This window comes from Astyanax mexicanus, chromosome 13 (assembly GCF_023375975.1).
Source record: "Astyanax mexicanus isolate ESR-SI-001 chromosome 13, AstMex3_surface, whole genome shotgun sequence".
Lineage (NCBI taxonomy): Eukaryota > Metazoa > Chordata > Actinopteri > Characiformes > Acestrorhamphidae > Astyanax > Astyanax mexicanus.
The window spans coordinates 13,620,359-13,637,220 of NC_064420.1; the positions used below are offsets into that span (position 1 = coordinate 13,620,359).

The following is a 16,862-nucleotide window of genomic DNA, read 5'->3' on the forward strand; positions in this document are numbered from 1 at the left end:
GTTATTGTTTTCCTCATTGAAACGGTCTATATATTTCCTGATTAAATATTATGTAATTGTTTACATGCATTTATTGTCACCCCTTCTCTGAAGGGTTAGAAGGGCCTCACTGCACACCTATGAGCATTAAAACGCTGATCTCTGCATGGTGATCTGTGTGACTTGTCTGTAGAAGCCTGAAAGGTTTGTGGTGTTTTTACTGGAGATGGTCATGTTCCAGTGGGATTGTGACATCAGAGCATTCCCTCTATTCGCCCTAAAAGAAGCACATCATTGATTTAGGGTCACGGTTAATCACTTCCTTGTAGTGAACATATGGAAACAGAATCCAAAACAACCACCGATTTCTGTAGTGGTAGGGCTGTAGGGCTGTAGGAGTCTCAGTAGAATCATTGATGGATGTCTTTTTTCTCGGTCTCTGTCGCCCTCTGGTGGAGGATGGATTTCCCATTACAGTCTATTGAACTTTACAGTTTATGGAATTACAGTTTACAGCTAATAGAATGCTGATTTACAGTTGGGGTAAAACAAAATGTTCAGATGCGGTTTTATCAACCTTTTATATTTTAGCATAGAATGAAACATTAAAACAGAACCAAATATAGTTATGAAGTAATATTGTCATTTATTACAGCCTAGTCCATTGACATTACACTGATATGACTGCGACAGCAAACATACAACAAATGTAAAATACTACAGACCTACAGAAAAGATGATAAAAAAAAAACATGTACCAGCTATGGAAAAATATTGCATCATTCCACAAAATTACAAATGAATAACAGACAGCTGCACTTTCCGTAATGTACAATGTAAAATACAATTCATTCTGATAGTGTTTATTTAATTGGATTTTATGCACATATATATAATTTTTTTTAATTCAAATAATATTTAATCAGCAATGCAGTTCAGCCCCTTTAATGTTCCAGTTAGTCAATTTCATTTCATTCTATTCCAGTTTTATATATTTTCCCAGGATGTAGGAATGATTTCCCATTCGTTCCCATTCGTCACATAAGAAAAACCTGGACTAACTCAACAAATCCAGGTTCTGTTTTGGATTAAGATGGATAAAGATGGTCAGTAATTTCCTTGGCCTGCTTACTTGTCAGATTTATCACCAATCAAAGATTAATGGGAACAGCTGGGATGCCAGCTTTTTTTTTTTAGCAAAGTTTCATTACATTGCAACCATCAACTTCTTCTTACTCATGTACACATAAATAAACACATCCGACAAATTAAAGAAAAAGCCTCAATAATTGTTTTTTAGATACATAATAAATATGTGAAAGCTTTGTGACATCCTATCATACTACTATACATAATTTTGGATAAAGATGTATTGAAATTAAGAGGGAGGTGGATATGAAAAGAGTGTCTTTGAAAGAGGGATGTAAAAGAAATGTGCAAATGAGTAGAGCTGCAGTACAGAAACTCCTCGTCACAAAGATAAATGACAATTTGAGATCAGAAGGATCGTCCTTCACTACATTGTCCAGAAGTGGGACAGTGTATGTGTGAGGTACAGGCTAGGTGGGTTGCGAACTTTCGTCACGAGAGATAGTTAGTTAGGGGAGGTATTTATAGGACGGTTGATTGGTCGTGAGCTCGGAGATTCCTTGTCTGGAGGAGTTGGATGCTGCACGATGTAAACTGAGTGGGCGGAGAATTGATCTGGTGAGTAACTACTGGGAGAAAGGATGCGACGGAGATGTGTTGGAACCAGTGCTTTGAGATTATACTACTAGATTCCGTTGTGAACAGAGGATCTAAAGGTGATGCTTGTTGAAAGAGGCGGAGATTAAGTGGTGGACGAGTGGTTCGTACGGGCTGAGGGGTGAGTCAAGTTTGAATAGATAGAGGATCGTGGTTTTTGCCAATTTGGTCCGTTTGCTTCATTCTTGAAGGTAAGGGTATCTGAGTCAAGGATGATGAGATCTGAAATTAGGGGCTGAGAAGGAGTTGTGGGAGATTTTAAGGGAAGTAAATTCTGAGCATCTGAGGAATCTAAGTAGAAGGACGGCTGAAAGGATGGTTTGTTGAGCTTGGAAGATCAGTTCGTTTACACGGGGGTTAGGTGAAGTGTAGTTTGTGAAAATGAAGGTACCGAGGTTGGGTTGCATTTGCATGCGGAGCCAAGGATCTGAATTTCTGTAACTGAAAACGAAAAAGAATAGAATTAAATTCTATCAGCGATAGAATTAAATGGACCTGAGGTGTGAACAGCTTTAGTGGTGAACTGATGCTTAATGGAGTGCCAAGTGAGACGACGGATAAAAGGCAAGATTTCTAGCGATTTGGAGCAACTTTTATTGATGTGGACTGCGGCGAGATTGATCAGAGTGGAGTAGAATAGATTTTGACCATTCATGTCCCCAAAGGAGGGCAGGGACGAGGACCGCATATAAGTCCAGAGAGCGCAGAAGAATCGCGCGGCGGAGCAGATGAAGTTCTCCGGCCAAGCAGAAGCGACCAGAGGAAGGAGCGGCATCTGTGAATAGCTTAATATCAAAAGAGCTGGAAGCTGCGTTGGCGTAGAAGAAAAACCCGTTCGATTGCAGAGGAGGCACAGCCAGAAATGGAGCTCTGACGTGCAGTATCAGTTGAGCATAACGAATGGTGGAGGGCTCGGACGAAAAAGCCAAGCGGAGGAGGCGGGAAATGAAAGAACGGTGGGAAAGACGGTGCTAGGTACGGGCGGGGAGACTTGAAAGGAGGCGGAGTCCAGAAAGATCCCAAGAAACTCGAGAGATGTGGAGGGACCAACGGAGTTCTCCGACGGCGGGGCACGGAGGCGAGTGAAAGCGCTGGTCATGGCTTCAAGACCCATCGAGAGGGGCGAGGAAGGAGGACCGATGACGAAGTTACCCAGGAGGTGGAGCACGAACTGGGGCCCGTGTTAAGCAAATCCAGCAGAGCGCCTTAGCAAAGGAGTCGAAGCTTGGGGTTACTTTGCACCCGAAAGCAAGGTGAACTGAAAAACGGACTCTGAAAAGGCGCCAGGAGTCAGGATGGAGAGGGAGAATTTTGAAAGCCGAAAGCACGTCAGCCTTAGACAGCCAGGCCCATCGCGGGATGGGGAGCTTCGTCCCGCAAACACACGTCAATGAAGTTCCAGATCCGGGGCGTCTTGGAATGTAGCAGGGTTCCAGTGTTGGAGATGAACCGCAGCGCGAGCTGAGAGGGGGCGGCGCTGTAGATGGAGAATGAAGGTCATGAAGCTCCAGCAAGGAGCTGAGCGGGTGCTGCAGCCCGGTGAGAAACGGCGAGAGAGGAGGCGGGGAGAGAATTGACGGAGTAAAGGAAGGAGAAAGGCTGGCTGGAAGGGACGGGTTGGAGAATAGTGTTGCCAACTGCTCAGTAAGGAAAGTAGCCATTGGCTGCAATTTGTGATTAAAACCCCTTAAATGTTAGAAATGTTACAAATGAACTCTAACAAATGGACTACGTCTGTTGCTTTTATAAATAGGCAGAGACTTCTGAAAATAACTCCATTTTAACGTAAATTACATGATTAAGTTTTTTTTTTTTTTTTTTTTTTTTTTTGACAGTCAGCGGCGGCTTTAGGTATGCGCAGTTCGTTGCAGCGTGTTTGAAGAGCGGTGTGAGTGTGTGGTCTGACTGAGACTGCGCTGTGAGTGTCGTGGGCGGGGCTCGCGGCAGCACCTGCTGCTCGCTGAGGAGAAACTGAAGAGCATGTGTGTTCATTTAAACTCTCAATAACAAACAAAAACTAAGTTAGCAAGTTGGCAACACTGTTGGAGAACAGCAGGAGGAACGCAGAAATGGAGAAGGAGGATGACTGAGAGAGGGGGTTTGAACGACTGAGGGGAAGAGGGAAACGAGAGAGACGAGAGAAACGAGGCGCTGAGGCGAAGTTGGTGCCGCGCCAGGGGTGCGAGAGCTGCAGCAGCGGCGAGGGGGTTTGGACGACTGAGGGAGGGGATTTGGACGACTGAGGGAGGGGGAGTTGGACGACTGAGGGAGGGGGAGTTGGACGACAGAGGGAGGGGGAGTTGGACGACAGAGGGAGGGGGAGTTGGACGACTGAGGGGAAGAGAAACGAGAGAGACGAGAGACGAGGCGCTGAGGCGAAGTTGGTGCCGCGCCAGGGGCGCGAGAGCTGCAGCGGCGGCGAGTTGAGCGGGTGACGTCATCAGGCCGCGACGCCGGTGCGGCTCATGTGCGCTGTTCAGAGGTTCAGTGAAAAGTTCCGCTTTTGGAGCAGAACGGGGGAAAGGGACGCCGCGGTCCTTCAAAAACCCGCTGCAGCTTAACAACAGTCCAATCGGACATGCGAGGAGGCTGGGACTTACTAGGAGAGAGGGGCCCAGGGCCGGCGAGGCCGGCTGAGGAAGACGGGCGTCCGGAGCGGCGAGCCCGCTCCGGACGCCCGGATGCGAACTTTCGTCACGAGAGATAGTTAGTTAGGGGAGGTATTTATAGGACGGTTGATTGATACGGGGTGGAGTTCGGGCGTGGTCCTTCTCCCAAACTTTTGTTATTACATAACATCATTTAACGTATTAGCGTATTTTGGTTCCTCTATGGTTGCTTTTTGAAAAAACAATCCAAACTGTACTGGCAACATTCTGTTGTCATTTAAAAAGCTCAGTGCAGTTACCAGGACATTTTGGAAACTAAAAGGTCTAACATTCTCTTATTGTTTTAGAAGAACCTTCAGAACTGTTTAAGGTTGCCTTCAGGTTTTATTTCTCATGTGCATAAACTAATATTCCAATAATGGTAGAAAAATCATACAGAAACATACTGAAGCATTCAAGGTTCAATAAAGTTTTTTTAAGGTTAATGTTTCAGATCCAAATGGTATCAATCTATTTATTTCTATTTAAATGAAGTTTTTCCTGGAGAGCCAACATTTCCAGAATATTTCAGGATCTAACCTTCCCAGAATATTCTAAGAACCAAAAAATGTTGTTGGGTCATATTATAATATACATTCAATGGAAAGGTAGCATGAAAAATACATCTAGTTATGTATGTAATGTGTGCAGCGTATGATTTTTGCATTGTCTTGTTGAATCTCAGAATTGCTTTGTCACAACCCCTTACCATGACAGACCCTGGCTTTTAAACTTGTGCCTTATAACAGTGTGGGGGCACCATTTTATTATGTTAGATCTATGGCACTAAAATAGGGTCGTTGCTAATAGGGCAGGTCTGTGCGTCTTTGGTATCGTGAGGGCACAAAAATATGTGATGTGCTTCTTAAAGTAATTCTCATAATTAATAATGGGTGTGTTTTGGGCTTAAAGTGAAATAAACTAATCAGTGTGTCACTCGCCATTCCCTTTAAGAGGCAGGTGCGCTCTGACTTTGGCACGTTCATATCTTAACAGCGTCTCAGCAGAGTTTAATGACCTGCGTGTTCACGATGTGAAGGTATGCCAGCAGCTCATTTAATGGAACAGTAATGTTATTTTATTCTTTATTCTGGTAAAAATCAGGTTTGCACTCTGCAGCGCATGTGTGCATGTGTGTATGTGTTTAAGACATAAGAAAATAGACTCTTGACGGGTGTAAAATAGCAAAGCCCTTCACAACGCATCCTTGCGCAGGGTGTACGATAGGGCCCTGGGTAGTCATTTTTGTTTATGGTCTAAATTTATCCCAAAAAAAACAAAAAAACAAATTAACATTTCAATTGTGTGATGGTATGATGATTCCTCCCAGATGCCTCTGAGCCCTGAGAAGTTGACTTCATTTCTGGACATGGTTGACATGCTTTTGCTTTAGTTTTGCACTTTAATGCAGTTTTAGCTTAATGCTGCATCAATATTACTGCAGCTCTTTCTATGTATTTACCGTAAAAGCTTAAATTGCAATAACAATGAAAATATCCAAATGTTTAACCTCTACAGGGACTGGACATCTGATGACTCTGGTATGGAGTGATCTGTTAAGACATGTTTTAGCACAGCTAAGATTCCATCCTGTATAACCTATAACCATATAACATTATTGATGACATGAAATGTATCACCTCATCCACCAGGACAGGCTAGTTCTCATAAATAGTCCACTGATCCTAGAAAATGAGATGGAGATCCAGCTGTTCGATATCTGCCATAAAAATAACTGAGATTACAGCAATAAAAGAGAAGCCAACAATCCAACGAGTATTAGCGATGATGCAGAGGGCCTTCCAGATGAAGACTCAGTGTAGTACATTTCAGTGTAGTACAGTTCCGTCATCCACTCTGTAGGCATCATTGATGGAAGTTCATCACGATCTGTAGAAATTGAAAGATAATGTGGTGTTTAGATAAGAGAACACTGTCAGTACTACTTTTGGTGACCAAGGTACTGCACTGGAATGGTGTATGAACCCAAAATATTTGATATTTTGTCTGGTCAAACTCATTACATTTGTTAATATACAACACATTCATACCAAGAGTTGGGACTATAAAAGCTGTCCAATTTGTAGACAATTTGTCATTTAAAATGCAGAGCATTTTAAAATAAATGAAAACACTAAATTTTAGATGTGGGTAAACTTTTGACAGGTACTTTATACGCACATGCACATGCACATGCAACAAATTAAGGAATAAACCGGAAAAACGGTTTTGAACAACATCTGACTCAGCAGGCATGTTGTATGGAATAACTGTCATCCACTGCTCTGTAGGACTCACTGTTGGAAGTTCATCAGGATCTGTAGAAATGATGAAATGGTTTCAGATTTGTGGATATTTTTTATAACCAAGTATGTATTTGGTCACCAAAGTACATACAGTAGAAAGGTACACTGAAATATACAACCCCAAATGAGATGAGCATGATGCATAATGTGTGCAGCATGTGGTTTAGCATTGTCTTGTTCCAAAATATATGTGGACGTGCCTAGAAAAAAATGTTATCTTAAAGGCAGCATGTGTTGCTCATAGGATTGTACTGATACACCCCAATACCATAACTGTTGACTCTGTTTTTTATGATTTTTTTTTATAAATCATTGATTGATCAGATCAGCAATTTTAGTTAAATATATCATATAGCAGATGAACACAGTGATATTTCAGAAGTGAAATGAAGTTTATGGAATTTACAGAAAGTGTGCAATAATTCTTTAAACCAATTTAGGCAGGTGTAGTACATGTCCACCATCCACTGCTCTGTAGGCATCAGTGAAGAAATGATCTGTAGAAATGATAATATGGTGTTTAGCCAAGAGAACACTATATAAATATAGTTATAAAAGGATGTATAAACCCAAATAATATTTGATATTTGTCAGCCTCATTACATTTGTTAATATACAATGCATTCATATATAAAGTTGGGACGATAAAAACTGCCTAATTTCTAATGTTCTAATGTGAAGAGCTCTATTTAGTGCTGGGCGATATAATTTCGATATCAATATAAATACTTTGAAGGCCTCAGAAAAACTGCTTTGCTATAATGAACCCCGCCTACACCATGCGGGGAGGGGAACTGTGATGATGATACTTGGGGTACAGTTCAGAACAGCTTGGGACGGTTCTCAAGCCAAATCCCCCCCGCAGCTAGGTAAGAGATTAAGATGAGGGTGGTGATGGGGTGGAGGCGGGTGCGAGGTCGAAAGTCACGTAGGTGAGGAGCACCTGGGAGGTATATATATGGACCAAGGGGAGGAGCTAGGGAACTTGAGGCGAGGTTCATATCCCAAAACTTTGTTAATTCTTAACAACACTTTGCTATAATGAACCCCGCCTACACCATGCGGGGAGGGGAACTGTGATGATGATACTTGGGGTACAGTTCAGAACAGCTTGGGACGGTTCTCAAGCCAAATCCCCCCAAAAAAGACTAAGTGTGAGGACCGGCAGCCGAATCTGAACTGAAAGTGAGGTAAGCGAAAGTGAGAGTCTGGGGTCTTCAGCAGAACTTCATAAGATCTTGAACGGCATTTCGGGTGGTTTGAGTGAAAAGTCTTAATAGTAGATGGCATGCAGAGTTAGCATCGTCCTCGTGATACGATTTGAAAACCAGTATAATGTTTGACTGAATGGGGAGTTCGACAGGTTTGTGGCCGGGTGAGTTATCTTCTCTTGACAAGGGAATGTGACAACCATGAAAATCTAAATCAACGTCTAGGGTATGACACTTGCTCCCAACTGGGTTGAAGGCCAATCGGCTGAGAATAGGGGTTGATCTCATGAAGTTTTAAGGTGGACTGATTGTCCCTTTTTGGCCCGATGTCTGTTCTTTACATTGTCAGGTCCGTTCGCCCCTTCTGGGGCATAGGCCCCCAACAAGATTTCGCCAGGCATCCCGATCCTGGGCCTTTGTCCTACTTGACTCCAGGTGTACCCCATCCGCTTAAGTCCGCATCCAGATCCCTACGCGACATGTTTCTGGGCCTTCCTCTACTTCTTTCTCCCTGGGTTCTAGGTCAGTGCTTGCTTAGTGATGTTGGAGGCAGGCTTCCGAAGAGTGAGTCCGATCCATCTCCAACACCTTTTCTGGAACTCTTCTTCTTGTAGGAAGTTGGTTTGTTTCTACCACAGATCCTGATTGCTGATGATGTTTGGCCAGTGGATCTGGAGAATATTGTGCAGACATGAATTAATGAATGTCTGCACTCTCTTCATTGTTGGCACTGTTGTCCTTCAAGTTTCTGCTCCGTACAGCAGTACTGATTTGACAGAGTTAAACAGTCTGATCTTTCTTTGAAGAGTTAGTTCCCTGGATTTCCACACTTCCACAGTTCATTACGTGGGAACCAAAAAAATGGGCCTGCAACTGATGATGGGTCCTGCACGATGTCGCGTGCAGCTTGGAAGACAGGATTGTTCTGAAATCAAAGAAGAGAAGCCTGAAGTAGAGAGAGTCCAGTTTAGTCCCCAAAAAAGAGCAACAGGCAGGACCGAAGGTCATCACAGCAGACAGGGGCGCCCGGGCGAAGAACACGGGCACCAGAGGGACTTCAACCAGCAGGCGGAGAGAAGTGACGACTGAAGAATTCAGCGCATTAGTATGGCCGGGCGCAGGGGTCCGCCTCGCTTGCAGGGATTGAGGGAACTGAAAAAGAACTGAGGAAACAAAAGAATCGAGGAATTAGAAAGGAGCCGTCGCGGAATGGATCAAGGGAACAGGGGAACGGATCGAGGGAACAGGGGAACGAGGGAACAGGGGAACGGAACGAAGGAAACTCGGGAACGGGGGAACTCGGGAACGGGGGAACTCGGGAACGGGGGAACTAGGGAACAGGGGAACTAGGGAGGAACAAGGGAACAAGGGGAACGAGGGGAACGGAACGAAGGAACAGTGAAATAGATCAAAGGAAAAGGTGAAATGGATCGAGGGAACAATGAATATAGTGAAATGATTAATTAAATAGAGGAAACAAATTGAATCGAACTGTAAAATAGATCAAGGGAATGATTAATAAATTTAAGGGGAACGGTGAATAAATAGAGGGAACACTAAATTAAACTAGCAGGGAAATGGATCGAGGGAAAGATTAATAAATCGAGGGGACGATGAAGAGGGAACAATAAATTAAATCCAGCGGTGAAATAGATAGAGGGAATGAGTAAAAAAAAATTGAGGGAACGATGTATAAAATAGAGGAAACCAGAAATTAAATCTAACAGTGAAATAGATCGAGGGAATGATAAATAAATCGAGGGAACGATGAATAAATGTGGGAACAATAAATAAAACTAGCAGTGAAATAGCTCGAGGAATGATCAATAAATCGAGGGGACAATGAAGAGGGAACAATAACTTAAATCTAGCGGTGAAACAGATCGAGGAAATGATTAATAAATCGAGGGAATGGTTAATAAATTGAGAGAACAATAACTTAAATCTAGCGGTGAAACAGATCGAGGGAATGATTAATGAATTGAGGGAACGATGAGTAAATAGAGGGAACAATAACTTAAATCTAGCAGTGAAACAGATCGAGGGAAATGATCAATAAATCGAGGGAACGATGAATAAATAGAGGGAACAATAACTTAAATCTAGCAGTGAAACTGATCGAGGGAATGATAAATAAAACGAGGAAATGATTAATAAATCGAGGGAGCGATGAATAAAAAGAGGGAACAATAACTTAAATCTAACAGTGAAATAGATCTAGGGAATGGTGAAATGGATTGAGGGAACAATGAAATAAATAGAGGGAACAGTAAATTACATAGAGGGAATAATACATAATGTTGAACAGGCAAACAGTTCGACGGAATGCTAGAGAGAACAATTAATAGAGGGAACAATAAATTGATTGAACGAAGGAACAGTGAATTAATTATAGGGAACATTGAATGAATTAAGGGAACAATGAATAGAGTAAAATAATAAAATAGAGGAAACCGATATAAATAGAGGGAACAATGGAGTAAATCAAGAACAATAGATCAAACTGAGGGAACCATGTATTAATTCGAGATATTAGATCGGCCTCACCGGCAGGGAGGGAGGGTGGTCGCGCTGTCTGGGAACTGATTCGCTGTGTCGAGCAGTAATAGCTGGCGCTGGTGCTGAGGCGTAGAATCAGCAAGTCAGGCAGGTTACGTGCTGGGCCGGGCATCAGACGAGCTGGATCGAGTAGTTTAGCTTGCGCTGAATCAAAGATCCGGTGCTCCGAACCGGGAACCGACTCGCTGGGTCGAGTAGCTTTAGCTTGCGCTGAATCGAAAGATCCGGTGCTCCGAACCGGGAACCGACTCGCTGGGTCGAGCAGCTTTAGCTTGCGCTGAATCGAAAGATCCGGAGCTCCGAACCGGGAACCGACTCGCTGGGTCGAGTAGCTTTAGCTTGCGCTGAATCGAAAGATCCGGTGCTCCGAACCGGGAACCGACTCGCTGGGTCGAGTAGCTTTAGCTTGCGCTGAATCGAAAGATCCGGTGCTCCGAACCGGGAACCGACTCGCTGGGTCGAGTAGCTTTAGCTTGCGCTGAATCAAAAGATCCGGTGCTCCGAACCGGGAACCGACTCGCTGCGTCGAGTAGCTTTAGCTTGCGCTGAATCAAAAGATCCGATGCTCCGAACCGGGAACTGACTCGTAGCTTTAGCTAGCGCCGGTGCCGAGGCGTGGAATCAGCGTCTGAGGCGTGGAATCTATGGCAAGCCAACTAAGCCAAAACGTGTGGGAAAGAAACGCCTCCTCGCGTAAAAATATGACGTGTCCACACGTAAAAAAATCACGTGTTGACAGATAAAGACGTTATCTTTTTACGTGTACAGACGTAATCTTTTATGGCAAGCCAACTAAGCCAAAACGTGTGGGAAAGTATGGCAAGCCAACTAAGCCAAAACGTGTGGGAAAGATATGGCAAGCCAACTAAGCCAAAACGTGTGGGAAAGAAACGCCTCCACGCGTAAAAATATGACGTGTCCACACGTAAAAAAATCACGTGTTGACAGATAAAGACGTTATCTTCTTACGTGTACAGACGTAATCTTTTTACGTGTGGAGGCGTAAATTTATTATGGCAAGCCAACTAAGCCAAAACGTGTGGGAAAGAAACGCCTCCACGCGTAAAAATATGACGTGTCCACACGTAAAAAAAATCACTTGTACAGGCGGTAAAACTGTTCGTGTATACGCGTTTTGGCATCTAACATCCAATCGGTAAACGCGCCTATGCATACATTTGCATTGTAATAAGGCAGCCTGACAACACATGATGTCATGCAACGTATTGTATTCCATATTCATAAGACGCTTACGTGGGTTACAACGCAGTGTCTACGTACCGTGACATAGCCCCATTCATACTCATACACACTCTGCACCCAAGGTCCACATAACTGAAACGTTGTAATCATGTGTCTATGATGTACCCCCTATTTCACATGATGTAACCCCCGCCATTTTATATCCATAGTGTTTACCCTGCCTTTAGGTCAGTGCAATCATGGCTCTGCAAAATTTTCTGTTGAATTGTAGAACAGTTTTTGCTGACTGCACAAGGCTTGCAATGTCAGATCATGTTCAATCAGATGCTGAGCACATACTGACAAGGTTCCCTGAGTAGGGCACTGTGGCATTAAAAATACTTGTTTATCCACATTTTAATCTGTCCTAGCAGATATGAGGTGTTGTACAGGCATATTAAGACTGCTTCTACAGCTCAGTAAATGTTGCCATCTACAGGCTGCATATTGCAACTGCGGCTTTTTGAGATGGACAGTAAATCCCAAGACGTTAATTTTTTACGTCTGTACACGTAATATATCCACGTCTGTACAGGTGAAAAAAAGCACGTGATGTACAGACGGCATAAATTTACGCCTCCACACGTAAAAAGATTACGTCTGTACACGTAAAAAGATAACGTCTTTATCTGTCAACACGTGATTTTTTTACGTGTGGACACGTCATATTTTTACGCGTGGAGGCGTTTCTTTCCCACACGTTTTGGCTTAGTTGGCTTGCCATAATTTATGCCGTCTGTACATCACGTGCTTTTTTTCACCTGTACAGACGTGGATATATTACGTGTACAGACATAAAAAATTAACGTCTTGGGATTTACTGTCCATCTCAAAAAGCCGCAGTTGCAATATGCAGCCTGTAGATGGCAACATTTACTGAGCTGTAGAAGCAGTCTTAATATGCCTGTACAACACCTCATATCTGCTAGGACAGATTAAAATGTGGATAAACAAGTATTTTTAATGCCACAGTGCCCTACTCAGGGAACCTTGTCAGTATGTGCTCAGCATCTGATTGAACATGATCTGACATTGCAAGCCTTGTGCAGTCAGCAAAAACTGTTCTACAATTCAACAGAAAATTTTGCAGAGCCATGATTGCACTGACCTAAAGGCAGGGTAAACACTATGGATATAAAATGGCGGGGGTTACATCATGTGAAATAGGGAGTACATCATAGACACATGATTACAACGTTTCAGTTATGTGGACCTTGCGTGCAGAGTGTGTATGAGTATGTATGGGGCTATGTCACGGTACGTAGACACTGCGTTGTAACCCACGTAAGCGTCTTATGAATATGGAATACAATACGTTGCATGACATCATGTGTTGTCAGGCTGCCTTATTACAATGCAAATGTATGCATAGGCGCGTTTACCGATTGGATGTTAGATGCCAAAACGCGTATACACGAACAGTTTTACCGCCTGTACACGTGATTTTTTTACGTGTGGACACGTCATATTTTTACGCGTGGAGGCGTTTCTTTCCCACACGTTTTGGCTTAGTTGGCTTGCCATATGGAATCAGCGTGACGAGTCGGGCAGGTAACGTGCTGGGCCGGGTATCAGGCGAGCCGAGTCGAGGAGACCACGGAGCGCAGCCTGGAGTGAGATGAGAGCGGCAGAGGATGAGCGGTCAGAGAACAGCTCGAAATCCGAGGCAACCAGATCAAGGCCCAGGGCGGCAAGATCAGCAGGTGCTGTCGTGCGAGGTCGAAAGTCACGTGCGAGGTCGAAAGTCACGTAGGTGAGGAGCACCTGGGAGGTATATATATGGACCAAGGGGAGGAGCTAGGGAACTTGAGGCGTGGTTCATATCCCAAAACTTTGTTAATTCTTAACAACACTTAGAATCCCTGCAATGGAAATCTGTACACTACTGTCTGAAATTTTAATTTAAGTCTTTAAAGCCTCCTCTCACAAAAACTATATAATACTTTAGAAATAAAAAAATGGTCAGAACAAATCAATGCTCACTTTTATTTGCATGTAGCAAAATAAAAACATGACATCCCTTTCAAACATAAACCTATATACATATCACCAATAAAAATAACTTTACATTACAACAGAGGCAGAGCTTCTTATTCTTTTGTAAACATATTTAACAGATCAAAACAAAAGTGCTTCAACCAGGATAAGGAATACAAAAAGCCTTCATATATATATATATATATATATATATATATATATATATATATATATATATATATATATATAATGAACATGATATCCCCCTCAAATAAACAAAGATATATCAACTATAAATAACTTAGATACAACATAAACTACAAAAGTGCTTTAGATATTGTGTGTAGTGAAACTGCTGGTAGTGGTGGAACAGACCGGAGCGCAGCGGAGCTTCATAGCGGGAGATTTTAGGTGCGGAGAGGAGCGCGGCCGAGATCCGCCTGGTTAGGGTCGGTTTCGATTGGTTTCGGTTCATCGCGGGGGATTTTAGGTGCGGAGAGGATCACGTATGATTACGTCATTACGCACTGACGTAGCCCGGCTACGGATGCTGATTGTGTTCAGCTCTGCAGTGAACTGACGCTGCTAAAAAACGCCTGTCCGTGACAGTTTTTGTAAATAATACATATCGATACGCAACAAAAATTATATCACCGTTATTGAAACATTTCTTATTGCGATAAATATCGATATCGAAATATTGTCCAGGCCTAGCCCTATTTAAGCAATCTATAGTGCACCGCTCAATTGTAGATGCAGCTGGATTTAGGGTGTCGGTGTGTCTTTGGTATCACGAGAGCACAAAAAATACACCTTGTGCAGCTAAAAAAGTGCAAAAAGCATGAACTAATTCTCTTAATTGGACCTGGGAGTGTTTTAGGCATGAAGTGAAATAAAACAGTGTGCCAGCTGTAATTCGCTTTAAGAAGCAGATGCACTCTGACTTGGTTTATAGCACATAGCAGAGGATACTGACCTTTGCGTTCATGCTGTGAAGGTACGCCAGCAGCTTATTTAAAGAAAACAGCAATGTTATTTTATTCTTTATTCTGTTTATTGAGGAAGTAAAAGCTAAATTTGCGCTCTGCAGTACGTTTGTGTGTGTGAGATGGTTTGGGCGGCTTACTGTTGACTGCTGTCAGGGTTTTGATCAGCTAGTGGCGCACCTGTATTTCCCGCCGTCAAGAAAGAAACACACCAGAAATTGACCTGAACACACCTCACTTCCAGATCACCACACCCATAAGTGTAGATTTATTCCTAAACTCGCTATGATGCTATTTTAATTGTGCGGGCACAAGGTGTGAAAATAGACTGTTGACAGGCTGTAAGATAGCAAGGAGCATCGCAACACACCTTGCACAGGGTGTAAGAAGAAGGGCCTGAAATGTCCTGCAAACAAGTATGAGCTGTCATTGGCACATTTTGGGTTGGCATATTTTCTTCATACATTCTCTGTTCAGGACTTGCAATAATTATTGTAATATGTTCAGCATGTGTTTTTGCATTGTCTTGTTGAGAAATGCATGAACATTCCCAGAAAAGATGTTAGCTTAAGATGATTAGCTGTTCAACAATTGAATTGTGCACACATAAAGTGATAAACCTTTCTAGCTCCAAACATTCTAGAAAGTACAATATTAGACAGGTGGTTTTATTGTTAGGGATGATCAGTGTAATCACCTGTCTAATATTGTCAAAAGTTTGGACATACCTTCTCATTCAAGTTTTTATTTTTGTTCCTACATTGTAAATTAATACTGAAGTCATCCAGACTATTAAAGAACACACAATAAATCATATAATAAAGTTAAGTGTTAAACAAACCAAAATACTCTGTGAAATATTTAACTCTTATTTGGGGTACTGTTAATTTGTGGTTTCTGAGGGTGGTGAACTGTGCAACAGAGGTAATTCTTGGTCTTTTTTTTAGGGTCTTCCTGATGAGAGCCAGTTTCATAACATTTTTGATGGTCTTTGTGACTTGAGGATACTTTTAAAGACCTTGACATTTTTAATGATTGACTGCCCTTTATTTATTAAAGTATTTTTTTCTTTACTTAGTTGCATACCTGTCAATTTTTAGATTTAAAAAATCTAAAAATCTTAAAGTCGTCCCACCAGCCCAACGAAGGTTCAGTATCCCTTCCATTTTAAGACAGGTATTTTTAAGCAGCTATCAGACAAATCTCATCACAGTTTACATGATTAGCCTACCGTTCCCTTTCTTTTAGAAAAATCGCTGTATATCCAGATCTGTTTTAACATCAGCTGCTCTAATTAGCTGCCTGAACTCACAGCGACGGGGGGCTTCCCCACACTGACCCCCCTTTGCAAGCTGATTGGCTGTTTCTCCTGAAAGGCGGGACTTTCTCTTTGATCCGGCTCCACGATTGGTTAGGAGACACAGAGCGGTCAGTGCCCTGTCTCTATATCTTTTTATTTTAATATAATACGGGAAATTTACGGGAAAATACTAAAACGGGAGGACGGCGGGAAAGAGGAGTAAAATCCGGTAGTTTCCCGGCCAAAACGGGAGACTTGACAGGTATGCTTAGTTGAGTAGTTTTTCTCATAATATGGATTAGAACATGACTCAAATAGAGCTATTCACTGTATACCAACTCTACCTCTTCACAACTTTACAACTGATGCTCTCAAACTCATTAAGAGGACACGAAATTCAAGTAATTAACTCTTGGCAAGGTGCCTACTTTAAAGAAACTAAAATATAAAACATATTCTGGTTTGTTAAACACCATTTTGCACCTCAAATGTTTTTCTTTATAGTTTGGATGACTTTAGTATTAATCTACAATGCAGAACATTTTTAAATAAATGAAAACACTGAATTTAAGGTGTGTGTAAACTTTTGACTGGTACTGTATACGCATATGCACATGCAACAAATTAAGGGATAAACCTGAAAAACCTGAAAAAACGTCTGACTCAGCAGGCATGTTGTTCGGAATATCCGGCTCCCACAGCTCTGTAGGATTCACTGTTGAAAGTTCATCATGATCTGTAGAAATGATTAAATGCTTTCAAATATGTGGATTTTTTTTTATACACAAGTGTATATTTGGTCACATAAAATAGAGAGGTACACTGAAATATACAACCCCAAATGAGATGAGCATTTAATGTGTGATATGTGTGTAATGTTTAGCATTGTCTTGCTCCAAAAAATATGT

General features: G+C 42.3%; 1 protein-coding gene across 4 annotated transcripts in view; it reads right to left on the minus strand.

Annotated features, from left to right (window-relative positions):
• Nucleotides 1-602: 602 nt before the first annotated feature.
• The window catches only part of LOC103029846 (peptidase inhibitor 16), a 34,853-nt gene continuing 18,593 nt past the window's right edge, over nucleotides 603-16,862 (minus strand). Inside the window, exons 6-8 of one of the 4 annotated variants that reach the window (XM_049462721.1) lie at nucleotides 16,601-16,690; nucleotides 6,590-6,691; nucleotides 603-6,263 (exon numbers count right to left, since the gene is read on the minus strand). In XM_049462721.1, the coding sequence (XP_049318678.1) occupies nucleotides 6,115-6,263; nucleotides 6,590-6,691; nucleotides 16,601-16,690 (341 nt within the window). In that variant the 3' untranslated portion in view covers nucleotides 603-6,114. The remainder of the gene's footprint in view (nucleotides 6,264-6,589; nucleotides 6,692-16,600; nucleotides 16,691-16,862) is intronic. The other 3 variants (XM_022677571.2, XM_049462722.1, XM_022677572.2) reach the window with 3 other exon arrangements.